General features: G+C 58.4%; 1 protein-coding gene across 1 annotated transcript in view; it reads right to left on the reverse strand.

Annotated features, from left to right (window-relative positions):
• The window catches only part of TBX21 (T-box transcription factor 21), a 32,529-nt gene continuing 6,011 nt past the window's right edge, over positions 1–26,518 (reverse strand). Inside the window, exons 2-6 of the mRNA XM_074978915.1 lie at positions 4,884–5,038; positions 3,974–4,095; positions 3,397–3,555; positions 3,043–3,104; positions 1–2,675 (exon numbers count right to left, since the gene is read on the reverse strand). Of these exons, the coding sequence (XP_074835016.1) occupies positions 2,015–2,675; positions 3,043–3,104; positions 3,397–3,555; positions 3,974–4,095; positions 4,884–5,038 (1,159 nt within the window). The 3' untranslated portion in view covers positions 1–2,014. The remainder of the gene's footprint in view (positions 2,676–3,042; positions 3,105–3,396; positions 3,556–3,973; positions 4,096–4,883; positions 5,039–26,518) is intronic.

Genomic DNA, 26,518 nt, shown 5'->3' on the forward strand with positions numbered 1-26,518 from the left:
ATTGGAGCTGCAGCACCCCCCAGCTTGAGGGGGTTTCCCTTCTGTGCAGGGCTTCCAGTTCCCAGCTGCCCCCCATCCTCCATGCAGGGCCCCCCCACCTCAACCAGGCAGCACAAGAGGCCCAGGTTTACAGTTTATTTAAAAGAAAGTCTTAAGCCAAAACCAAACCAAACAGAAAACCGAAAGCCCCGGGTGGGGCCCTGTACATGAGTCAATAAATATTTTCAAAAGTAAAGATTTGTCTTCACAACTGCCCCCCCCGCCAGCACCGATCCACCTACACAGGGCAGTGTGGACACAGCTTAGGTGTGCGAGGCAGGGCTGGTGCGGGCGCAGGCCAGGCTGTGCCTGCTTTTAACAGGGCAGGGGGGTCCGCTTGTCTAGCTGAATAACTCCCCCCACTGTCTATTACTGCAGGGAGGGTGTGCACCACCAGAGCTGCAAAGAAAATGTGCAACAACCCCCCCGCCCCCCAAAAGCGTTCGTTGCACAGCCAGCAGGTATGGGGCACTCACTGCTGTGGCACTGCCCGCTAGGGCCTGCGTGACCCCCAGCAGCTGGGCCACACACACACCTGGCCCCCTGCTGAACTCTGGCTCACTGCTCCCTGCCCAGCCCTGCCCCCAGCTTTGCCTCACAAGCCTGTAGTGGGCACTGGGTGGGCACAGGTAGGCGCACCCCCTCTGCCCGTGCCAGGGCTGCAGGCTTTGCCAGCCAGCGGGGAGGGCGGGGATCGCCGCTTTCCACTCTTGCTTCACCGCCAAGCCCAGGGATGTCCAGCTAGCTGTCCCTCTCAGGGCAGGGCAGCCAGGCTGCCCCAGCCCGGTGTGCCCAAGGAAATGCAGCCAGGCCCACTGGCCCAGGCAATGGCTGGGGCAGGCAGTGGCCTTTCGGGCTCCCCCCTCCCACTGCTCCCTAGAAGCTGAGGGCATGGGCAGCCGCACAGCGTGGGAGCATTTGCTCCTGCCCATGGCGTACACAGCCACCTGCCCCAGGCACCTAAAGTTACTTCCTCCCCCGGGCGGGCACAGCCTGGCGGGAACGTGGACCCCAACCCTTCAAGGCTGGCCTGGCGGCACAGCAGAGGACCGAGCCTGGAATGGGGCCCGGCTAGGATGGGGCGGGGCCCTGCAGTGCACAGCGCAGAGGCGCGCCCGGGAGGCCAGGGCGTGAGACGCCGGGAGGGCAGCATCGCGGCGGTTGGGAAACCTGGTGCCTTGGTGGGAGGCAGGGTAGCAAAGAGCTGCCTGAGCAGCAGCCCCCGTGCTGGGCGGGCGAGTAGTGCCTGGGGGGCTAAGGCCCGGGAGCTGGGGGAACCCAGCCATCCCTGAGCAGCGGTGCCGGGGCGGAGAGGAACCGAGCCTCCAGCGTGTAACCAGCAGGGAGCAGCACTCAGCCCGACCAGCCCCCAGAGCCAGCTGGGCACAGCCTGGGCACCTCGTGGGATGGTGCTTCACTGGGAGAGACCTAGGGGCAGAGCAGGCCTGGGTGATGCCCACAGGCCCTGCCTGTTGCAGGGGGCCCTGTCACTGTTGGGCACCAGCTGCTGGCACAGGTGAGGGGACACCTGTGTGCAGCCCGCTCTGGCCATCAGTGCCAGCCGTGGGGCAGGGGGGTTGGGGCAGAGCCACAGCCTGGGCTGGTCAGGGGCTGGCTGGGCAGGGGGCCTGGTCCAGGTCGGGGGTGCCCCTCACCGTTGTCCGCCGACTGTAGCAGTCAGGGTGTGCGTCTTCCCTGGCCCCGGGTAGGTCTGACCGAGGCAGCGGGCTGGGCAGGCAACGAGGCGCGTGCACCACTGTCCGTGTGATGGGGGCAGGTACACGTGTGCAAGAGCACGAGGGCACCCCAGGGGGGCACGCTCAGCCCCAGCAGTGCGACGCACAGGTCTGCCCCCGCCCTGCCCATTGTAGTGGGGGAGCCGGGGAGGGGCTAAGCCCCCCAGCCAGGCGCTCCACCTGCCTGCAGCCCGGGGGACACCTGATATGAGGAGGGGGCTCCAGTCCCTCGGCCCCCCTCAGTTGCCGTAGAAGCCGTAGTAGCTGGGGTCGGTGCCCCCCTCCTTGGCGTACAGGTCCCCGTTGGGGGTGGGGGGTGAGCTCTCGGCACTGGGGCCGTAGGGCGACACCCGCCGCCGCTTGCACTCCGCCTCAAAGAGGCCCGCAGAGTCCGAGGAGTCCAGCAACTTGGCCGAGGCCGGCTCGGCCCAGCCCTCCCCCTCCTTGCCCTTCTCCTCGGCGCCGGTCAGTGGCCGCACATCCCTCACGGGCCGGAACCAGCCCAGCGCCCCGGGGCCGGGCTTGGCAGGCGGCTGGCCGGGGCTCCAGGCAGCGGCTGGCGAGCCGAAGGCGTGGGGCTCCTGGTAGTAGGGCAGGGCGGCGTGGGGCGAGGCAGGCAGGGGGAAGGACTTGACTCCGAAGGGCACGTACTTGTTGGGGCCGTAGCCGCCCTCGTAGGCGCCATATTCCAGGGGGGTGGTGGGCGGCTGCTGGGAGGCGAAGTACCAGCGGGGCGGCTCCTTGGGGGTCAGGGTCTCCCCCGGGTAGTAGCGGCTCTGGGGCAGCGGGAACTGCTCCGGCAGGAAGGCTGGGAAGCGGCCACCGGGCAGCAGCTGCTGGCAGGCTGTGGCATCGGGCGGGGAGGGAGTCACACGGTCGCCCTCCGCTGGCGTGTACATCCTGGGGGGCAGAACCCGGGGGAGGTGATTAGCGGGGAGAGGCTGGGGCCCTGAGCCGGCTGCAGCCGAGCGCGTTCAGGGGGTGCACAGGGCAGCGGCCCCCTCCTGGGAGCAACTCCCCTCCTGCTCCTGGGGGAGGCCCAGGGTGGCCTGCCCTGCCCCCCCGTCCCACCTACAGCCTCAGAGCTCCCAGAGCGCAGGGCGAGGAGAGCCCAGCCAGATGCCTGGCAGCAGACCTGCCCCCTGGGCCAGCCCCATGGGGCAGTGTGGGGAGAGCCCAGGCCCTGGGCCTGCTGCTGGACTGGACCCATGGGGCAGTAGCAGGAGGTCTGGCTCCCAGACCAGTGGGGCAAAGGGGGGATACTCACGAGTCGAAGTTGTCCCGGAAGCCCTTGGCGAAGGGGTTGTGGTCTATTTTCAGCTGGGTGATCTAGGAGGACACAGGGCAGAGTGAGTCCCTGGGGCGTGTGGGGCTGGAGGGGTGGGGAGAGGGGAAGGAAGGAGAGTCGCGGGGGGAGAAGCAGGGAACCAGGAGCCCCCCCACCTCCCTAGTGCTCCCCAACCACCCCACCCTGAGCCCTAGTGCCCCACAGCTCTCCCACCAGGCCAGAGGCAGGAACTGGGCCATGGCGGGGCCGGAGGTGCTGAGCCTGGCCTCAGCCCTGCCCGTCTCCTTGGCACCGTGCCCACGGGGTGCTCAGGGGCGCGGGCCCCGCACTCACGTCGGCGTTCTGGTAGGCCGTGACGGCGATGAACTGCGTCTCGGGGAAGACGAAGGTCTGGGTGCTGCCGGAGGGATAGGCCTCCTCCCCTTCCCCCTCCTTCACCTCCGTCACATGCAGCCGTGGCTGGTACTTGTGCAGAGACTGCAGCACGATCATCTGCCGAGAGCAGGCACGGCCTGTCAGGAGAGGAGCTGGGGGTGGGGGGCGCAGGCCAGCCTCTGCGTGGGTCTATCGGGGGGAGCACGGTGGGCTGAGCCCCACTGGGGCCCCATGGCCTCTGGGGAAAGGCAGCGGGACTGATCGCTGCAGACAGGTCTCATGTGGCAGGGAGTTCCGCAGGCTGCCTGCAGGGCCAAGGGCACATCCTGCCCTGGAGGGCCGGGAGAGAACCAAGGGCCCCGGGGAAGCCCTGGGGTTCCGAGAATAAGCTCCCCCGGGCAGGGGAGCTATGCCAGCATGGCGGTAGGGTCTCTTCCCAGCAGGCTGCGGGCAGGCACACGAAGGCTGGGACAGACATCTGGCCCGCGAGCAGCGATGCTGCCCTGGTGTCTGGCTGCCAGCCAGGGCTGGGTACCTGGGTGATGTTGTTGGACGCCCCCTTGTTGTTGGTCAGCTTGAGTTTCCCAAACGAGACCTCCTGGCGCATCCAGTGGGCCCCCGTGTTGGGCGAGTCGGGGTGGATGTACAGCCGGTTCCCTGCCAAACAGCCTCAGCTTAGCACCACAGCCCTCCACCTGCCCCCTGCACCTGCCTCTAGGCCAGCCGCCGGCCTGGCACAGCCCCCCTGCCAGCCACTGCCTGGGACCAGCCCCTCAACCCTACCACAGGCACCACATCCTCCCCATCCAACCCAGGCTGGGAAGTGCCAGCTGGGTCACCTTGCCAGGGGACAAGGTCTGCCCCCCACCCCCTACCCCACAGCGTCTGGACCTCTCGCCATGCCCCAGAGGCAAAATAACCCCCAGGGTTGTGGCCTGCCTTACTGGCCAAGGAGCACCTGAGCTGCCCCGGCTGCCCACAAGAGGGCGCCCCAGCTGCTGGGAATGCGGCAGGTGCTGGGGAGCAGCCGAGGGGCGGGGTGTGGACAAGGGAGCAAGGGGAGGGGCTCCCTGCTGCTCTGCGCTGATCCAGCAGCAGGGACAGATGTTGAGATGGTCCCGGCCCTGCAACGCCAGGGGAGTCTGTGCTTGCGGCGAGCGTGCCCCAGGGGCTCCCCAGCCCCACGTGGGGTATGGAGATCCAACTGCACCCCCAGGCAGCCCTGAGAGCCTGGCCACAGCCATCACCACCTGAAATCTTAGGCCTGCCTCCTCCCCTCAGCAAGCAGCTTACAGGTCACCGGGAGCCTCTCCCGTCCCCCAGCCCCCACCTCTCCCAGCAGGGGGTGCTGCAGGGGCTGGGGCAGGAGCTCCCCTGTATGCAGAGACCTGGCTCCCCCGGGTCAAGATACAGGGGCTGGGGGGGCCTGTATCTCTCCTTCCTACCTGGCATGTTCCCCTCAGCCTTGCCGCACTGCACCCACTTCCCGCCCTGGTACCGCCAGTGGTGCTGATCCACCAGGACGATGTCCACGCAGACCCTGTAATGAGCCACAGGGTCCAGCCCGGAGAGGTTGAAGCTGAGAAACGGGAACATCCGCCTGTGGGGAGGGAACAAGCACAGTGACGTGGGGGTGGACGTCCCCAGGCTGCCGCCCCTTCCCAAAAGCAGAGGATCCCGCTGCCACTGAAATCCCATGGAGTCCGGCCAGGAAAGATCCCCCCACTGGCAGCCGGCAGCCAGAGATGCGCTGAGCAAGATCCCAGCCCCAAGGCAGAGAGAACCAACGGCTATAGCCATGGGGGACAGGCTGGGGAAGGTGATGGCAACCAGGTAGATGCAGACGGGGTGGCCTGGATTGTCCTCAGGTTGTGAATTATGATGAGGGTCTTGGAAGGCTTTGGTTGGGCATTAGGAACGGTCAGGGTAGGCAAACACTGGAAAAAATTGCTGAGGGTGATTGCGGACTCTCCATCACCGGAGCTGTTTCAGAGCAGGTCAGATGAATAGCTAACAGGGATGGTCTAGCTGGTGCTGGGTCCTGCCATGGGGGCAGGGGACTGGACCTGACCACCTCGCGAGGTCCCTGCTGGTTCTAGCGTTCTGTGAGTCTCCTGAGAGGCCTCTGCAGGGCCCCGGACCCTGTTGTGCGAGGTGCTGCAAAACAGCAGCAGCCACTCCCCTCCTTGTGGAGGTCCCAGTCTGGTTAGACAAGACACGTGCAGGGTGGGAGGGGAAACTGAGGCCCAGAGGCCTGCTCAGCTGCAGAGCTGGGAATAGAACCCAGGTGTCCTGACTCCCAACGCAGCACGGAGCAGGAGCCTTGCCTATCACTCAGCCCCTGCAGCAGAGAGCTGGGCACAGGGAGGGGTGGAAGCAGAAGGCCAGAGGGGGAGCCAGGGCTGGCTATGGAGAGCTGGCAGGAGGGGAGCATAGAACAAGGGCAGACAATGGGGTGCAGGGTGTGGAATCAACCCCCTCCTCACGGCAATGAGTTGGACCGTTTCCCAGCTCTTCAGTCCTGCAGCAGCTGATTCGGAAGCCGGCCCAGCATGCAGGTCTGCTCCCAGCCCCTCCTGGCCCCACGCCCCCCGTCAGGGCAGCTGTAGCCTCTTGGCCCTGTTCAGTGCCCGGAGACGTGTCAGCGGAGCCTGACAGGTGGCAGCCATTCTGGGTCCTGTTCCCAGCCCCCTTTTCCGGTTCAGAAACCGACACCGTTTCTATTCTCAGCCCCATGGCCAGGCCAGGCCAGGCCAGGGGGAGGGGGCAGGGAGCACAGGGGGACCGGAAAACAATGGGAGGGTAAGTTCCAATCTGGCTCTGACGATGGGGGGCGCTAACGAGAGGGAGGGGCCTGCGAAAGGCGGGCAGGGCACAGGGAAGGACGACAAACCACCTCCAATCGGGAACCCCTGGAACAGGGCAGATCCACAAACACCGACCTGCCGCCAGCCAGGCTCGAATGTGGGACCCGCCAGCACACCAGCTGCTGCTGCGTGAGCAATAGGGGTGGTGAGCAGCGCTGGCCACAAGAGGGAGACAGGACCCCACCCAGGTGAGCAGCTCCTCTAGGGCGCGAGCGCACGGCTCCCTCTAGTGGCTGCTTTCAGGGCTGCACGGGGCTCCGGCTCCGGCTCCGGCTCCGGCTCCCCGGGGCACTGCGGCCTTGTATGCAGCAGTGGCTGGGACGAGGGCAGGTTCCAGCCACGAGGGGGTAAGAGCACCGTACGGGTCAGACCGCGGAGCCCCCGCGGGATGTCTGGGTACCTGGGGAGGAAATGCCACCACCTCTGCACAGGTTGGGCTGTTTGGAAGCCCCAGGGCCAACCGTAGGCAGAATCCGCGGCTGCATAGGGCACCACGGTGCCCCACATCTAGTACTGCCCTATGCGGCGCATGCCTACCACCAGCCTCAGGCAGTGCCAGCTCCACAGCCCCACGCCCCCAGCCCCTGCTCTGCTTCTGAGCCCCAGTAGCCCAATCCCCTGGCTCCCCCATCCTCTGCTCTGACTGCCGCCAGGCCAGTCACTCACTCCCAGCCCCTGCTGGCAGACCCCACGACCCCAATTCCTCAGCTCCAGCTCCCAGCTTGGAGCTCTGGCAGGCTGCGCCACTCCCCCACCAGCCTCCCCGTCCTGTCCCTGTCCCCTAAACCCCACCCGGAGGACGGGGAGTGCAGGTGGGCAGGCTGAGAAGGGCACTGGAATTGGTAAGGAGGGCCCTGAGAAGCCCCCCCGGCTTTGAGGTTTGTAAGTCCAGAGGTAGGAAGAATACCCCAAAAATTACTTGAGTAAAAGTACAACTGGGGGAGGGCATACTAAAGTACAAGTCACTGGTGTCCCTCTGGAAAACTACTTAAGTGTGTACGCGCGCGCGCGCGCGCGCACACACACACACACACACACACACACACACACACCCCCCTTCATTGCACTCAAGTACCCAGGAGTGAAAGCAGCTGCATTTTTGCTCAAGTAACTGTTTAGGTACTTTCCCCACCTGCATAAATCCCATTAAAAGCCAGGTGGACAGGAGGGGTCTGGGGAGCTCACCTCTTCCCCCCACCCCCAACTCTTGCTTCAAAGATCTTCTTTCCCATGACTGGAGGCAGCGCAGGATCAGAGCCACTGACCCCCCCAAGGGAAGGCAACTGACAAGAGACGGAAGAAAGGAACTGGCCCTGGAGGCAAAGGGCCACCTAGCACCAGTGGGCTCAGAGGCCTGACCCCATAGCGGGAGTCCCCTGGCCCAGCACCAGCCCCAGCCGCATTGCCAGCCCCGCAGGGTAACCCCAGAATGATGCGTTTACACCAGACGGAAACAGGTGTAAATAAAAGTGTCCCTGTAAGAACCTACAGCCGGTAGTTCAAGACGCACATTGTGCTGGCTTTGCGCGCTGACTCCAAGGCCTGATGGACACGAGGGGCAGCGAGCTCAGAATCTGGCCTGGTCACACCCACACAGCCCTTCCGACCCGACTCAGCCTTGCCCTGCCCCTCCTCCACCCCAAGAGTGCCTTAAAAGTCCTGAAATTCCCCTGCTCTGGCAGCCACTGCCCCGCTGGGAACTCGGAGGGAGAGATGGGCCAAGGGGGGGAAGACAGCAGGGCCCCAGCCCCAGCCCCAGGACAAAGCTGGCTGACCTGACTGCTTACAAGGCAGGGCCTCCAGGGACAAGGCCAACAGGGGTCACTGAAGCCCGGGGCTGGGCAGCTGGAAAGGATCAGGACCAGGGAAGCCCCCTGTGGCTCATCCTGCTGGGTCGCAGGGCGTCGGGGGGCTCCACTGAGCCACAGTGTGCCTGTGGTCAGCCTGTGCACCGACTCGCACGCTCACGAGTGACGCACGCCTGCCCCGCGGTGCAGGAAGGGACAGCACGGAGAACGGAGCCGGTCCCTCACCCCAGAAGCTGCCCCAATACAAGTTATGATCAGTCCCCAGCCCCGCTGATCTCCTGCAGCCAACAGCACCCCAAGCATGGGGCACAGATGCACACGCAGCCACCCCCAGGCCCGACAGCAGCACGTTCAGCAGGGGGGTTGTGCACAGTCACCCGCACACTTCCTAGAGACAGTGACTCTCTGGGGAACACACACACCTAGGGAGCGCCCGCCCGGCTTGGCGTACACCGACAGACAGCTGACACGCCCAGCACCCTTCCTGTGCGCTCGCACAGACACACTCACAGGCCCCACAGACACGCCCCTGCAGGGCATCCGTTGCAGGCAGCTGCCCTCAGGCAGCCAGCAGCCCCTGCCTCCGCGGCAGGGCCGGCTGCTCCCTGCAGATTAACGGCCCCTGGAAACATGCATCCCGCTCTCGCATCGTCAGAGGGGGGCAGGCTGGGACCAGCACCAGCCCCCCGAGCCCTGTCTGAGCTGAGAGCCAGAGAGGTTGGGGGAGTCGGCAGGTGCACATGGTCAGAGGGAGCCCAGCCTGGCAGCCCCGTCCTGCCCCCAAACCTCCCTAGAGCACCTCTCACCCCTTTTCTCCCTCCCTCTCCTGCCCCCCTGCTCTTCTCTTCCTCCCTCGGGCTCCTTCCTCTGCTTCTCTCGGTCTCTCTCACTTCCTTCCTTCCTCTGCTGGCAGCACAGGAGTGCAGAGCCGAGGGCCAAGTCACCGTGGTTTGGACCCCGTGCGCCCATGTGGGTGGCACCCGTGGGGGAGCCAGGCTGGGCGGGGAGCCATGGCGTTTCTCACCATGCTGGGCCCCCGGGGAGCAAGCTCAGGGCTGGGGGGAGACCTGATGCGGGGGAGGCCAAGAGCAGGGCCCCACTTCACAGAAACGGCCTTGGAAAGCCTGGCCTAGGCTGCGCACCCGGGTTGGCCTGGAGTATGGGGGGGGGGGGGGGGGACAGAGTGCCAGGCCCATCCCACCCCACCCTCAAAGTGGAACACACCCCCCCCCCCCCCCGCACGGCAGGGAGACAAGCCCTGGTGTGCCACTGGGATTCCTTCTTCCACCTGCTCTCTCCTCTGTCAGTGCCCTCAGCCCTGCCTCCCAGGTCCTCTGCTGCCCTACACATGGGGGGCCAGCCCCGAGCACTCAGCCTGCCCCAGGGCTTGCAGCTTCCCACATCCAACCTGCCCCATGGCTGGTCTGTCCGCACCTGCCATCTGCCTTGTGCCCAGGCCTGGACCCTTCCCACATCTGAACTGCCCCACATCCCAGCCTGCCCCAGATCTCTTGCCCCTGTGGGTAGCCTGTCGCCCCACCAGCCCTCTTGCCCCATGCCCCAGCCCCTTTCCCCTGGGGTGAGTCTGCCCCATGCCACAGCTACACCCCAGCCAAGCTGTGTGTGATAAAATTTCACCCAGAGGTTTTCAAGTTGGTTTGGGACCAAGGGGGCCAGGTTGGGACATCCACATGTCCAAGACCCTGAACTCATGACAGCCAGATGCCCGGCTGGGTTCTGAGAGAAAGTGACATGTCTGCAAGATGCTCTCTGCTCTGAAGCAGTTGACCCCGGGGCCCAGTGACTGGAATAGGCCCAGGCCCCTACCTCGGTCCCAAGCCCTTTAAATAGCTGCCCGAGCTCTAGGTGGTGTGGTCCAGGCAGTGCTGAAGGCTGGTTGGGGGAGGCTAGCTCTAGCCCTGCCCCTTCTTCACAAGGCCCCACCCCCTTCTGCATGAGGTCCTGCCTCTTCGGGGAGCAGAGCCACTCCCCCCCAATTGCACAGGTATGTCCGTCACTAGCCCCGTGCGTGCAGCAAGGATGCCTCTGACGGCAGCGTGGCCAGGCCCTTTGTGTGCACAGCCCAGGCTCCCAGCCAGTTAGAGAGGAAGGGCTGGACCCCAGGAAGCCTTCATGGGAACAATGCCAAGGAACCTCAGCTGAGAACTAACCAGTTTTACCCCAGCAGCTTCCGGTGAGCTGCCAGCCCCGCTCACCCAGCAAAAGTGAACCTGACGCGGCATTTCCCCTGCCCGCTCTGACACTCGCTCACACGGGTCTTATTTGCACCAGCCAGGGATCTGATCCTTCACTACTCGGTTCATTGCTTTTCGATCGTTATCCCTGCCCCGTCACACCACCGGCGGGTACGAGCTGCCCTGCTGTTGCACAGCTAACGGAGGTCAAACTTGTGCGAGCCAGCTTCCCAGACACTGTACACAGGGGGCCTGATCTTGGCTGCACGCGTGCCAGTCAGGAGTCACTCCACTGTGTGTTTGTACTGGGCCTAGAGCAGTGAGATCCTAATCTCGCCTGGTGCTTCAAGGCAATACCTTAATGCAAGTAACAGCGCACTGATAGACGTTAGACTACAGGTAGGAACGGCACGGAACAGAAGAGAGACCGTCACACACAAGAGTCCCATTTGGTTACATCACACAAAGGCAGACAACCAAATGGTGACAATTGTGGTACAAACATACAATATTTAAATACTGAAGATGAGAGACCCGCCTGCCTGAGGTTAGACAGGAGATGGATATGGTAGGAATCGCAGAAAAGTGGCGGATTAATCAGGGGCAAATCCCAGGGTACAAAGTAGGTCACACAGGGAGGACGGGGCCCTATAGGTGAAAGAACATATACAGTCCAGTGCAGGTTGAACCTCTCTAATCTGGGACACTCATCTGGCAACATCCATAATCCAGCAGGACTTTAGTTCGCTGGACGACCACTTCTCACGGTTGCGGCCAAGTTTGTTTCCAGCTACCAGCCCTGGCTCTCAGTGTTCTGGGCTGTTCTTTAGCTGTGATTTACCCATAACTGCCTTCTCGGAGCCCAGTGAGAGTGTTGGTGATGTGCTAGACAATATTGGCCCACCATGGTCCAGCAAATTCTCTCATCCAGCACCGGTCAGGACCTAGTGATGCAGGATGAGAATGGTTGGGGTGACTGGGGAATGCTGAGAGAGATGAGAGGGTACACACCCAGAAATCCCCCTAACAATGGGTTCTAGGATCCATATATTGACTGAGAAGCATCAGCTCCAAACAGGACACAGCACTGAACTCTCTACACACCATTAATGACTGTTTCTTGGGGTAGCTAGTCCTTGACCCCACAAAGGGAGTGGTCCTTCTCAATTGGACCAGTTGGGACTAAAGAAGTAAATAGATGGCTGAAATGCTTAGTACTAGGAACCAGGATGTAATTAAATTTAACGTCCTTGTACAGCAGGGGAAGGACCACAGAAAATCACCACAGCAGCACTTAACTTCAAAAAGGAGAATGACACGGAAATGAAGGGGCCAGTCAAACAGAGGTTGAAAGGAGCAGTTGTCAGAGTGAAATGCCTGCAAGCTGCGTGAAAACTTTTTAAAAACAGTACAGGAGAGGCTCAAAAAAATGTATCCCCCAATTTTAATCAAACAGGAAAAAAAACCCCAAAAAAATGCCACCCTGGTAAAACGGATGGTTTTACCACACAATGACATGTTTTAAAAATTGAAGGTCAAATCCTACTGACAAAAATAGAAAAGAACATAAACTTTAGCATGTCAAGTGTAAAAAATATAATCAGGCAGGCCAGAAAAGTATTTGAAGCATAACTAGCAAAAGACACACACACAATTTTTTGCTCTTAGATTTAAGTACATCAGAAGCAGGAAGCCTGCCAAACAATCAGCAGGGCCACTGGTTGATCAAGCTGCTAAAGGACCACTCAAGGAAGACAAAGCTGTGGTGGTGAAATTAAATGAAGTCTTTGCAGCGGCCTTCAGTGCAGAGGATGTGAGAGAAACTCCCCCACCAGAGCACTCTTTTTAGTCAACAAATTAGGTATCAGTAGAGGTGGTTTTGGAACAGACTGATAAATTATTAACAGTAATAAGTCTCCAGGACCAGGTGGCATTCTCCCAAGGGTTCTGAAAGAACTCAGATGCGAAACCACAGAACTACTAACTGTAGTATGTAACCTCTTGCCTCTGTATCAGATGACCAGTGTTTAGCTAATGTAAAGCTAATATTTAAAAAAGTCTCCAGAGGTGATCTTGGCGATTATAGGCCAGTAATTCTAACTTCAATACCAGGCACACTGATTGAAACTATAGTAGAAAAACAGAATTCTCAGACACTATTTAGGAAGAGAAAACATGCTTCACCAATCTATTAGAATTTTGTAAGGTTGCCAATAAACATATGGAGAAGGGGGAAATCAGTGCATATGTTGTGCTTGAACTTTCAGAATGCCTTTGACAGAACCCACACCAAGACTTTTAAGCAAAAAACCAGTCGGGGGATAAGAGGTGGTGCTTTTACGAAATCAGTAACTGGTTAAATTGAAGACAGGAAACAAAGGGTAGGAGCAAATGATTTCCACAGTTCAGAGGGGTAAATAGCTGGCTCCCCAAAGGATCCGCACAGGGACCAGCATTGTTCAACACATTCATAAGTGACCTGGAAAAAGAGGTAAAGAACGAGGTGGCAAAGTTTCAGAAAAATACAAAATTTAGACAGTTACATGGAAAGCTGATAACAGAGGTACAAAGGGATCTCGAAGAAACAAGATGAGTGGGAACAAAACGAAATACAATGTTGGTAAAGGCAAAAGGGATAAACATTGAAAAGCGTCATCCCAGCTACGCATACAAAATGCTGGGATCTAAATTAGCTGTTTCTGCACAAGAAGCAGAGCTTGGAGTCACTGTGGATAGTTCTCTGACCACATCCACTCAATGCGCAGCAGCGGCCAAAAAAGCAGACAGAATATTGGGACTCACTGGCAAAGGGACAGAGAATAAGACAGAAAATACCAGGATTCCATTAGCTAAATTCACGGTACACCCATGCCTGGAATACCGCGTGCTGCTCCAGACGCTCCTTCTCACAAGAGAGGCATTAGAATTGAACAAAGTACAGAGGAGAGTGACGAAAATGATCAAAGGTGAGGAACGGCTTCCAAACGAGGAGACCCGAAAGACCAGGGCTGTTTGCCTTCAGAAAGAGACACCTATGAGTGGATATGATAATAATCTCTAAAAGAAGTGGAGAAAAAAAATGAACCAGGAAGTGTTACGTTCTCCTTTCACAAAACACAAGAACCAAGGGTCACAGGCAGAGTTCCCTGAAAGCTGAACACTTGGGCGGCTGTGCAAGAGATTCATATATTACCAGATGATTAGCAAAGCACCCACAGCTTGCAGTGTTTGTTTCTACTGGTGGTGCACATCCACACACATTGGATCACATAAAATTTATTCCACAGGTGGGTGGGGAAGAATGCTAGTGGGTGCACTGGTCAGAGAAGCAGCACGTTTAACACACAAGCAACCTGTGAGCACATTCGCGGGGCATGTGGGGAAGGCCAGAAGTACAACTGAGTTAGAAAACGACAGAGGGACAAGTTCCACGGGATGGCTCCAACTCAAGATGATCCAGGATTCAACTCCCTGCCCTGTGTGTCCCTAAACCTCCGACTCCCAGGAGCTGGGGGTGGACCACTTCATACCGCCCTGTTTGGTTCATTCTCTGAAGCACATGGCACCAGCCACAGTCAGGAGGCAGGACACCGGGTTAGATGGACCATTGGCCTGTCACCAGGCTCCGTGGCTCAGTTCTCCTCCCATTCACACCAACCTAACTCGGCTGCCCTCACCGGCACCACTCCAGATTAACACCTGTGGAAGCGTACGCCACATTGGCCGAGCGTGCAAACGAGTGACAGATCACAGCTGCCTGCCCTACGCTTAGGGCATGTCTGACTCCAGCCCACTGGGCTGGTGGAAATGGGTCCTGAGCTGGCCTATGCTGACAGGGGGAGCAAGGGGGGCTATTGCCCCAGGGCCAGTGGTTCAAAAGGGGCTGGGGCTCTGACCATCATGACGACAGCTGGAGCTCCAGGCCCTTTAAATCACCACAGAGCACCACCTGGTGCGCTTCAGGTGGTTCTCAGGGTTGGGAGCTGCAAGGCACTCGGGAGGGCCAAGGGCTGGCCAGTCCGTCCCTGCTGGGGGAGCAGCGCCTCCCCCCCACTCCCGCCTTGACCAGGGACCCACCAATTCTATCACCCTCCCTCCCCACCCCCAGAGTTGGGCACAGGCTGTTTCCATGGGCATATGGAATCACTCGCTATGATCACACCCTCAGGTATCTCCCTTCCCACTCCTCCCACCACAAGCCATAGCCAGCTCTGTCCCCACCCAGGCAGCAGAAAGGCTGTGTCAGAGCCACTCCCCGGGGCCTTGTGGCATTTCAAACCTCTCAGGCTCACAGTTTGGTTGCACAGCCCGAGCTCCTGCTTTGCTTTCGCAATCACGTACCTGGCTAGCAGCAAACAGAACACAAGAAATCACACGCGTGCCAACACCTGCGCAGATGCTCACACACACAGGCCTGCCTAGGATAAGTCACAAAGGGGAGGCACAGTGCAGACAGTCTCTTGACATTCAAGGTGGATGTTCTGGTTCACTGGCCATTATGAGAGGGTTTAAAAAGAGAATCATGGGGGGCCAAAGGGCAGGGTTTGTCAGACCCCAAATGTGCCGATTTTAAGCATTCGTAAATATTTGGAAAGAAAAAGGAAATGTCAGAAACCTGAACAAACACACACACTGCAACTTCTCCCGCCGCCTCTCAGTGAACAGCCTGGCAAAACCAGCCCAACCTGAGACCAGTTCGCTGGCACCCGCGGCACCAAGAATTTCGGCTCAACATTTTCACCCACCTCGAACGAAAACTGTCTTCAGGCCAGATCCTTGACTGGCTTCTGTCGTCGCAGACGTTACAGCAGCTGGGGAGCTGAACCACAGAATGATAACGCCAAGCCTGACCGAAGTCTCCGAACCCAGTCCCTGGTGGAGCAGCTTTGCTGTGTGTCTGGCTGCGGCACCGTGGCTGGCCAAACAGAGGCACAGGGATTGGGGTGTCTTAAAAGGTCCTGTTTTTTCTAAACACCACTCAGCTTTCTGCAAGTTTAGGTCTTGCTCCCCGTTTACAGCTGAAGATCTTAAAACACTCAGCAAAGACTAATGTAGAAAACTGAACAATCTCCACCAGGGATCCCTTGATTTTTTTCCCATACATGGGCAGAATAAATTTTGTTCTGTGCACCGAGGCATGTGCTAATGTGCACCACCAGCAGAAACACACACTGCCGACCATGGGTGGTGGTGGGTGCTCTGCTTATCAGCCAGGCAGCTCCTGACTCTCCAGTGTGGATGCCCCACTGCTCAGTGTACAGAGAAAACTGGTTTCGACCCAAGAGGTGGGCCAGCCCCATTGAAAGATGGGAGAAACCAAGGCTTGGTGCCTTGGGTCAGAAGGAGAGAGAAAGAGCTGGGAAAGAACCCAGGAGGCCTGCCTCTGGCCTCTGACACAGCATGTTGACCACAGCCCAAAACAGAATCTGTCCAGCCTGACTGTGACTGCTACACCCCCAGCCCAAGGAATAGAAGCCAGGCGTCCTACATCGTGGGTCCGCCCCACCGCCAAGCTCTCACCACTAGACCACACTCGCTCCCCACCCACCTCTCCCAGTGCTCAGTCTTCCCTGCTCTAACCATTAGACCACACCCACAAACACCCGGTCGCAGAGACTTCAGCAGGGGGGTCCCCGGATAGGATCCAAGGCAACAAGTGGGAGGGAGGGAGGGAGGGAGGGACACATATGGAAGTATCGGGGCCAGGGCCTGATGGTTCCAGCGCAGCATGACATGCCCCCAGCACCAAGCGAGAGTTGCAGAGGGGTGCGTGGCTGTCCTCAGCCTGGTCAGTCAGTCACAGCTAGGGGCAGGGAGGGAGTTCTCCTTAGACCAGACCTACACATACAAGTACTTTTCTGGGTGGCAGATGTGGCCTTTCGCCCAAGCTAAGTCCTATGTAGGGCAGACAACTGCACTGGCCTCGAGCGACAAGACCCCCACCAGGTGTCAGGGACACCAAGGGCAGCCCTGCAGCCTCCCGGAGCAGCGTTTCAGAAGCCTGTCTTTCCACTTTTTGCCATGCACCCCGAGCCCCGCTATTCCAGAGAGCTTACGCATGCCCCAGGCGTGCCACAGCTTCCGTGGGAGCTGGCAGACGGACAGCCAAGTAACAGCCCGACCTGCCTGAGCAATGGATTCCACTCCCAGAGCAGGATCCAGCTGTGCCCCTGGCTGGTTGGGACTGTAGGGGAGAAATAAGGGTCTTAAAAAGCAACAAATGAACCTTCTCAAGCCCAAATCGGGGTCAAGCTGCCGTCTACACCACCGTGGGACTCGGGGGAGCAAAATGTTTCACATTGGCCCCCACTTCTCTGCCCTGCAATTAGCAGTTCGCAGGGTCCCCTGACCTGCCTAACACCATCCAAACTGATGGGAACGGCGGTTACGGTCGCATGGGGGAAGGAAAACACCGCGGGTAAGAAACGAACGGAGCAGCGTTCCGAAGCAGTCTCCAAATGCGACTACGCCAGCATAAAAACAGTCACTGATTTCAACGTTTCTACTGAGATGCACGAGCCTGAGAGCCAGCAGTCGATCGTGCAGCGCTGTGGTCGCCCTTACGAAATTTCACACCCCTGATCCAGCCCATCCCTGCCAGGCGTGTCCAACCCACTCTTAAAAACCTCCAGTGATGGAGATTCCACAGCCACCCCAGGCAATTTAATCCAGTGTTTAACCGCCCCGACAGGTAGGAAGCACCTTCCACCAAGCAGTTCTTTGGTCATACGAAGGGCGAGGCCGCCCCCTTCCAGCAAGGTGCTTACGGGTTAATTGCAGCGGCTGCCTGTTGACTTTTGGTAGCTCAGGGCAGCTGGTCCCCCGGGGCTGGTGTAGGAATCCCACTCAGAGGAACGACAGCCATCACCCAAGAGTCGGACTCTGCACTCGATCCCAGAGGGATTTTTTTTCCCCCCCCATGAACATAACCAATATTTCCGCTGGTTTGGGTGGCATTGGACAGGTGTGTGCTGGGAGATTGGCTAATTACAGGGATAAACGGCGAAGCCTGACTTAAGAAGTTCGCACACCCCTGTGGTAGTGAACACTTTTAACCACGGCAGGGCAGGGATCACCTTTTGGATGTGAGCATCTTGGATGATCACACCCACTGCAAGATCTCTCAGGGCTTATTTCCCCGGGTCATCTGGCCGGACTTCCCACCTGGAATCCTGCCCCCGCAAACTGGTGCTCACCTCGCTGCAGAAAGATCCAGTTTATTATCAACGCAGCTGATCACCAAGGCTGGAGCTGAATCGAATAGGACAAGGAGATGGCCAGGGCCTGGGGCCAGGGTTCCCTGGAAGCCAAGTGCTTGGGTGGCTGCCCAGGAGAGTCAGCTGCCATCCAGCTGATTAGCAGAGCGCCCACAGCCAGCAGCCTGGGTTCCTACTGGTGGGGCACATCTGCACATGCCTCAGTGCACGTAACAAACTTTATTCCACCCATGGATGGGAAAAATTAGAGGGAGCCCTGCCTGCTACATCTCTACCCCAGGAGACGGGAGGGTTGGCAGGTGGAGGCTGCCCAGGCCGAGGCCAAAGGTCTGATCAGACAGAGGATTAAGGAATATACAGCTGTGCCCCACCAGTAGAAACAGGCTGCCGGCTGGGGGCCCTCTGCTAGTCAGCTGGGCGGCACCTGAACCTCTCCTGGGCGGATGCCCAAGCGCTCAGCTTACAGGGAACAGGAGTCTAGGCTGGAGGAGCTGCCTGGCTGCACCGCAGCCCCAGAGGCTGCAGCGTGGGGTTGTTTGTGAAATCCTCCCCCAGCCATGTTTGTCACGCTCACACGGGGGTGCTAGGGCCACATGTGTGACGCTCGTGTGGGGGGCCACGTGTCACACTCACATGCGGGGGCTGGGGCCATGTGCGTCACACTCGTGGGCGGGGGCTGGGGCCGCGTGTGCAGGGATTGAATGGCTCCCAGCCAAGCAGTTGAACCCCCTGCAGGTTTACGAGGCGTCTACCAGCAGTGGGAGGGCAGGACCCACTCACACAACAGAGGCTTGGGCTTTTCCACGGGGGCAGGGGGATTGCAGCAGCTGGACGCCCATCCAGGAGCCCGGGAGCGTAAAAGCCCAAGTCGTCCCCACCAGCTGTGGGTGAACCCAGCCCCAAGGGCCCGGCTGGAATTCGCTCATTGCCCCTGCCGGGGCGCAGGGAAGCTGGACCCCTCCTGGGTGTGCCAGCACGACACCCAGCTGAGCCAGCACAACAGGACGGCGTCCTGTGCCCAGCCCCTTCCCTTGCGGCTGGACCGACAACAGCAGCCGGGGGGGGCTGGCTGGAGGAGCTAAGACGGCTAGGAGAAACCTCCCTCCTGGGAGACAAGAGCTTCCCCCACCCCCGGCAGAGCAGGCTGGGCTGTGGTGGGGTCTTGCCCCAGCTCTGCCAGCCTCTGGGGCCCACTCCTGCTCTCACAGCACCACCAGGCCCCAATTCGGCGCAGCCCACACTTCACTTTGGCGCTGCCCAAGTCCATGCGGCTCCCTCACCTGCCAGGGCCAAGGCTTTCCACCCAGAGGCTCTGCTGGAGAGTGGGGACACCCCATCCTGGCCTGGGGCCTCCTGCTCTGCCCTGCCCCCAGCCCTGCCCTGCCCTGCCCTGCCCCCAGCCCCTCCCTTCCTCCCCTGGCACAAGCCATTGCCTGCCCCTCCCGCTCTGCCCTGCACCAGCTCTCTAGGACACTGGGGCTCCCCTGCAGCCCACAAATGGCCAGTACTCCCCCCACCCCCCTCTACTGCACCAGGGCACCAGAGCCTGGCACGCCTCCTCCCCCCCCCAGCACCTCTGGGCTCCTTCCCAGCTCCCCTCCCCTGCGGGAACACTGACGGGCTGTTCACGGCCCCGCCTTGCAGCTCTAGGAGGGGGGAGCAGCAGGTGAGTGGGGGGCTCCAGTGCCCCGGTGCAGAGGGCACAAGGGGGGGCCCCCACAAGTAGAACCCTAGAGGGCCACGAGTTGCTACCGCCCACTGAGGCAAAGGGCGGCCGCTCGTGGCTCCCACCCGCCACGGGTGGTTGCCCTTCTCTGCTCCAGAAGCTGCTCCCGGGCCAGTCCAGCTCGCCGACTGCACAGCCACTTCCCGCCCCACCAGGGTGGGTGCTGAGCTCCCTGTGGCAAGCCGAGGGCTCGGAAGGGCTGGCCAAGCCCACTCCCAGCCCAGCCCCAGGCATGGGGATGCCTGGCTCCACAGAAACCTTCTGCCCTCCGCCCAGCCACCGCTACCAGGGCTGCGGCAGCTCAGCAGCAGCCCTGGGGGCCCAGTAGGCTGCTTGGGTGAGCCTGGCCGGCCTCAGCTCCCCCTTGGAAGTGCAGAGGAGCAGACACAGAATCCCAACCGCTCCCACTCCCGCCCCAGAGCCGAGCCGGATCAGCGCCCCCTCCCGCAGCTTGGCAAAGTAACTCCGCTGCCTCCGGATTTAGGCCGGCGTTGCAGAGAGCAGAATGTGGCCCTTGAATGCAGGCAGGTCCCAGGAAGGAACGCTCCCCTCCCAGTGCTGCTCTGAGCCCCCACTCCCTCCCTGCCCTCCACCGAATCCTACAGCAGGAAGCGACCTCGAGAGTCATCCGGCCAGGTCCCTGCACTCACAGCAGGGCCAAGCACCAGCCAGGCCACCCTGACAGGTGTGTCTCTAACCAGCTCTCCCCCAGGATGGAGGCTCCACAATCACCCAGGCAATTCACCCCAGCGCTTAACCAACCCGACAGGTTGCAAGTTTCTCCTAACGTCCCCCTGCTGCAGTTCAAGCCCTTTGCGCCTGGTCCTGTCCTGAGACAGGAGAATCATTTTCCCTCTCCTCCTTGTAACCCCCTTGCTCCTTCTCTGCTGCTGTGCAGCCCCCAGCCCCAGCAGGCCCCCCGCCAGCGCTCCCTGGACCCCAGGAGTAACAGTCGCACCAGCACCAAGGCCTGTGCGGAGGTGCAGCTCCCACACAAACAGAGCTGGGCAGCACCGGACTCTCTGCTGGGCGGCCGCCCAAGCGCTCAGCTGCCAGGGAACATGGACGACAGATTCCCAAGCCGGGGGGCAGGTGAGTTAAAGGGACTGGACCAGGGTTAAGTGATCAGCATAGGCGGTGGTGGGGCTTAGGGCTATGCGGCTGTGGATCAGTGCCACACTCCCAAGCAGCATTTGGGGGGGCTGGGGCACATGCACTGGCAATCAGAGTCCCACTCTGCTGCAATGTCCCATTAGCATCAGTGGGAGCACTGAGCATGCAGGGACCAGCCCCCGGATGCAGCATCTCTGGCTTTATCCTAAGGGGAAAAACAATTAACTGGCCCTGAGAACTGAGCCTCTTCTGGCAGCTGAGTCACAGGGGTCAGGGGGGCTGGTGAGTCGCAGCCAGAGCCCGGCTCAGACCCAACACTGACAAGGCTGTCCCCCCCATCCCCCAACAGGAGAAGCAGCCTCTGTCCACACCCTCCAAGCCTGTCTGTGGGTGCGAGGCCCACCCCTGCCGGGCCGGCTGTGGGAGAAGGCTAGAAGACCCAGGAGAGGGGAGAGACTTGTTCACACCAGATCCAGGGGCCAGCTGTGTGCTTGTACAGCCCCTAGCACTGCAGAAGCCCAGCCCACACTGGTGGGACCATCAGACAACCGCTAAAGAATCATTCCTTCGGCAGCCAGGGCGGATCCCCAGCCAAGGCTCAGGTCGATCCAAGGGAGTAAGGCCTTGTCTATGCTGGGGGTATCTTTGCCAGTTCCCCTGCCCCCCAACCCAGCAGAGAGGTGCTGCAGTACCCAGAGCCCCTGGCCCCACTGCAGGGGGTCTGAATTCAGCATTAATATCTGCGCGCCCCAGCCTAGGCAAGCCCCAGGTGCGTTCCCTGGCCCCTGGAAGAGCGCATGCTCCCATCTGCTGCTGGCAGTATAAAAACCCCACAGCCCCATGCGCACACACCTGGAGCTATGGAGAGAGACAGACCCTCAGACACAGTGAGCTGGGGACCCCACGCGGCCCTGCCTGGGAAAGATGCTGGGAGACTGTGCAGCACACACCTCCGAGAGGTGCCACCCTGCAGCTAGTGGGAAAGACCGTCCAGGCACATCCAGAGGCCAGGCCGGCCGGCCCAGTGTGTATGAGGGCAGTCTGGGACATGCCCTTGCCCCCCTTGCAGATGCCAGGCTCACTCCAGCGACAGCAGGAGTGCTGGGGGCAGGAGGGTGGCTCAGCCAGAGCAGCAGGCGCTGTCTCCGAGTTAGAGCTCATCTGTGCTTGAATGAGCACACAAAAGGGCCAGATCCGCAGCAGGTATAAATGCACCGACTCCAGCACAGCTACCCTGATTTACGCTGCAGGCACTGGCCTGCAGGTCAGGTGGTGCCCCCCGCAACGACCCACTGCTGCCCTGAAAAACAAGCCCCCCAGGGCAGACACCAGCCCACCAAGGCACCTGTGTTCAGACAGGGCAGCTCAGGTCTTTGCCCCACATGCCTCAGAGGTCAGCCAAGTCCCCTCCTGCAGGTGGCGCAAGGCTGAGCCTTGGAGGCACAGGGGCTGATCCCCCTCCCCACATCAGAACTTGCTGTCATGGCCAGGTTCCCACCACTGGGGCATCTCTTCTCATTGAGCTTCTTACTCCCGGGAAGGAACCTTCCATTCGCCAGCCAGGCCTGAGCCCAAACCGCCCCCTCCCAACAGCCCTGAGCTCTGGGGCAGACCAGCTCCTATCCTCTGCCTCACCCTCACATTTCAGTCGCCAGACACCCTTGTTCTTTGCTCTGCGTGTTGGGGCGGCACCTAGGCGCCCCGCTAGGCACTGTACAAACAGCCCCCAATGCCGGTCCCTGCCCCCACCCCCAGCTCACCCCGGCTTCCCTTTAATTTTTTCCGTCCTCGGGCAGAATTACTTTTGTTCCATGCACCCAGGCATGTGTGGATGTGCACCACCAATAGCTGGCTGGGGGCGCTCTGCTATTCAGCTGGGCAGCCCTGACTCTTTCCCCAGGCAGCTGTCCAAGCACTCAGCTCACAGGAGCACTGAAAGTCCCTGTCTTGAAGGTTCTCGGCTGCGAAACAAAGACAAGGCTAGGCTAGCGCTCCATTCGCTCTCATGGGCAGGGGTGGTGGGGGGCTGGCGTCCTCATGGGAGGAGGGAGTTCCTGGCATTGCGTGTAAATAAAGTTTCAATGGAAGAACAAGTGTTACTCATCATCATCACTAATAACTGTGGGCTCAGCACCCGTTGGTGTCTGATGGCTCCCTCACTATTTCCTTCCATCTTTCTCTGTCCAGTGCGGAGTGGCTTAGTTGCTGTAGACGAGCTCTGCACCAATCTACTACATCATCTATCCATTCTCTGTGGGGTCTGCCTCTCCTATTCGAACCATCCATTATGCTGAATACCAGGGTCTTGATTTTTCGTTCGTGGTTCATTCTGCAAATATGTCCAAATAGCTGTAGCTTCTGTTTCATAACCTTCTGCAGCAGGTTCTCTTTCGGCTGCATCTTTCTATATAATTCCTCATTGGTGACCTTCTGCATCCATCCTATTCTCAGAATCTTTCTATAACTCCTTTCGAATGCCCATATTATTCTTTTTGAATCTTTCGTTATCACCCATGTCTCACATCCGTACAACATGCTGCTGAATACACGTTTTCAAGACGCCCAGCTGCGTTCTTAAGCTAATTGCTTTGCTTTTCCAGATCTCATCCATCGCCTTCAAACTCGCTCTTGCTTTCGCTATTTGTCGCTATTTCATTCTTACAGTCTAGATCACGTTACGTTGGTCCCGAGATGTGTGAACTTCTCTGCATTCTCTAGTTCAATACCATCCATGCTGATCTTCCTTCCTATTTCCTTATCTCCAAATACCTTTGGTTTTGTTTTATTGATGTTCATAATCAGTCCGTACTGCTTCCCTTCTTCGTTTAACACCCACACCATTTTCACTAGCTTCTCCTCATCTTCCTCAGTGATAACTACATCATCTGCGAATCTCAAGTTGTTCATTCTTTTCCCGTGCACAGATACCCCTTCTACCTTTTCCTTGATCTTGTCCACCACTCTCTCCAGATGTGCGATGAAGATACTTGGCAATATTGGATCCCCTTGTCTCATACCTCTGCTTGTTTTACACCAGCTTCCCAACTCCCCGCATGGTCTCACCACTGCCTCCACATTATCACTGATATCTTTCAACAACCGTATCAGTCTGCTATCCACTCCGCTATCCACTCCGTATGACTCCAACACTGCCCAAGTCGCTCTCTGATCTATACTGTCAAATGCCATTTGAAAATTGACAAAGCAGAACTTCACACAACGCAAAGGGGCCTCCACTCAGCAAAACAGCTGAGCAGGTGCATAAAGTTAAGCACATGCCTTGAAGCCCCATTGAGCTGAAGGGCTGTGCTGAATCGGGGCCCCCCCTTAGGGCAAAAGAGGGCACAGGAGACAGGTGTAATCAGCACTGTAAGAAACATGCATCATCAGAGCCTGCCAGACCCGTGATCCAGTTAGTCAGGGATCCTCTCTTGCCGACCCAAACTGCACTGCAACCAGAGGGGAGACTGCTGCACAGGCAGCCGCACCTGAGCCAGTGTTCCCAGTATGCTGTCTGCTTGGGCAGCTGCTCAGAGGAGATTCCAACCCCTCCCAGCTCAGTAGCGGTGGGGCCTCTGCTAGGTTGTTTCTACAGGTGTTGCACATTGCACTCAACAAAATTTATTCCACACACAGCTGGAAAGGATTAGCGGGCACCTTGGTGTGATTGCTAGCTTTCATCTAGCTGCCTAGCTCAGGTACCAAGAGCTGTGAAGCCACGGCAGCACGCACAAGTCCTGGTGGGTTTCGGCTCTCTGCACTGCTCGGAGCTCCACGCTCGCTGGATTAATGCTAGCTCAGGAGACTATGTACGAGGCTACCCCATGTCCAGCTGCCGAATGGCCATTCTAGGAGCTGCAATAAACCTCCCCAGTAACTTCGGCAGAGCTCCGCACGCCGGATGCTACGAGGGAAAAAGACCGAGCTGGACAGGAACAACCGGAATAGGTTATTCAATGTTTCCCTCCAGTGGTCGATTATCCCTGATCACTTGTGATGTGTTTCTCAGCCCCGCTAGTTTCGTCCTCCCTGTGCGTGAACACGTGGCTTCTTCCCTCTCTGAGGGGCAAGCACAGGAGACATTGCAACAAAACTGGCCCGTTGTATCAGCCGGGGTCAAGCAGCCACCCCACCATGGGCTGTCTTGGAGACAAGTTGATGTACAGCAGCTAAGACTTGGGCCCCAAAGACATTATAAATACGTTTCACATCTAAGCAAGGGCTGGACACGTGGGGACTTGGCGGTGGTTGAACTTTTAATTGGTTACACTGCTGGGGACTCTCTTATCTCTGGTGGTGAATACCACCCAGAAACATCGAAAGGACTGGCGGCCCTACGACTGGCCACACCTCGCAAGCTAGGCCAGATCATCTCCGTATTAAGGTCGTGCTTTGGGGCACAGCACCACAGATTTTGTACTGGCACCACTATGGCAACTACGGGGCTGATTTTTAAGCCCTCCAGTTAGTTATACCGGCAACTTCACACAGCGCACAGTCAACCTGTGGAACTCCTTGCCCGAGGAGGCTGTGAAGGCCAGGACTCTATTAGGGTTTAAAAAAAGAGCTTGATAAATTTTTGCAGGTTAGGTCCATAAATGGCTATTAGCCAGGGATAAAGTATGGTGCCCTAGCCTTCAGAACAAAGGCAGGAGATGGATGGCAGGAGATAAATCACTTGATCATTGTCTTCTGTTCTCCTTCTCTGGGGCACCTGGCATTGGCCACCGTCGGCAGATGGGATGCTGGGCTGGATGGACCTTTGGTCTGACCCAGTATGGCCATTCTTATGTTCTTAACTAGCGTGCATACAGTTACACTGGTGCAAAGCTGACGCAGGCCACAGCTATGCTACAGCCAGAGGGGTGAGAAGCGGTGTGACCCCTGGGCCAACAGCTGCGCTAGCAAAAGCCCCTAATGTAAACAGAAGGCATAGTGCAAGCTGCCAGCATAGTCATGTTGCCCTAGGGGGCTGGAATAAACTATGCCCATAAAGCCCTCCCAGCACAGCCTTGTCTTCATACCGGGGAATTTATTTCCCATCCCTAATGGGACTACAGACTGAACCTCTCTAATCCAGAACACTCATCTAGCAACATTCGTAACCCCACATGACTGCGGATTGCCTGGGTGACCACTTCTCATGGGTGGGCCAAGTTTCCTATGGTCCCATGATGTTTGTTTCCAGACATGTGCTGGCTCTCAGTGTTCCGTGCTGTTATTTACCTATAAATTACCCCAGATGTCTTCTAAGAGCCCAGTAAGCAGTGGGAGAGTTGCTAATGTGCTAGACAACGCCGACCTCCCGTGGGCCAGCAAACTCTCTCGTCTGGCACCAGGCCAGTCCTGAGGGTGCCAGAAGAGAGAGTCAACCAGTATAAAGCATCTTTGATAAATACATCCACACTAAGGGACTTGTATGAATTTAACTACACCACTTTTGCTTTCAGATGCTTTCCAAGGGGGTGAAATCCTGGCCTGGCTGGGGTCAGTGCAAGTTCTGTCACTGATTTAAAACAGTCACTCCAGCAATTTTTAAAATGCTACATTGGATTTAAAGCAGTGTGGATGTTTTGCTCTCAGACAGACAATTTTTTATCCAGAGCAGCTCTCAACCTTTCCAAGCTACTGTCCCACTTTTGGGGGTGTGGTTTGTCTTGTGGACCCCCCCAAGCTTCACCTCATTTTAAAACTACCTGCTTACAAAATCCAACGTAAAAATAAAAGCGTCACAGCCCCGAGTACAGAAAAGTTGGGATATAAATATTGTACTTCCAACATTTCAGTGCACAGAATACAGGGCAACATGAACAAGACACTGTCTATATGAAATGCTATTTTGAAACAACTTTGCTAGTGCTTTTTTAAGCGAGTCTGTTGTTAAGAAGCACAAATATCTGGGTGAAAGATCTCTGCATATCCCTGAGGTTACATGTACCTCATTGGAGAACCACTGTTTTATCAGCCCAATTTCTGGTGGGGAAGAGAGATGTGGGTTTGAGATTCACAGAGGTCTCCTGGGCTGGAATAAGCTGTACCCATAAAACCTTCCTAGCATAGCAGGTCCGATAAAAGAGATCATCTCATCCACTTTGTCACACTAACATTTGATTTCAAAACAAATTAATATTGTTACGAGCAACATCTCAGATTA

This window comes from Carettochelys insculpta, chromosome 28 (genome assembly GCF_033958435.1).
Source record: "Carettochelys insculpta isolate YL-2023 chromosome 28, ASM3395843v1, whole genome shotgun sequence".
Classification (NCBI taxonomy): Eukaryota; Metazoa; Chordata; order Testudines; family Carettochelyidae; genus Carettochelys; species Carettochelys insculpta.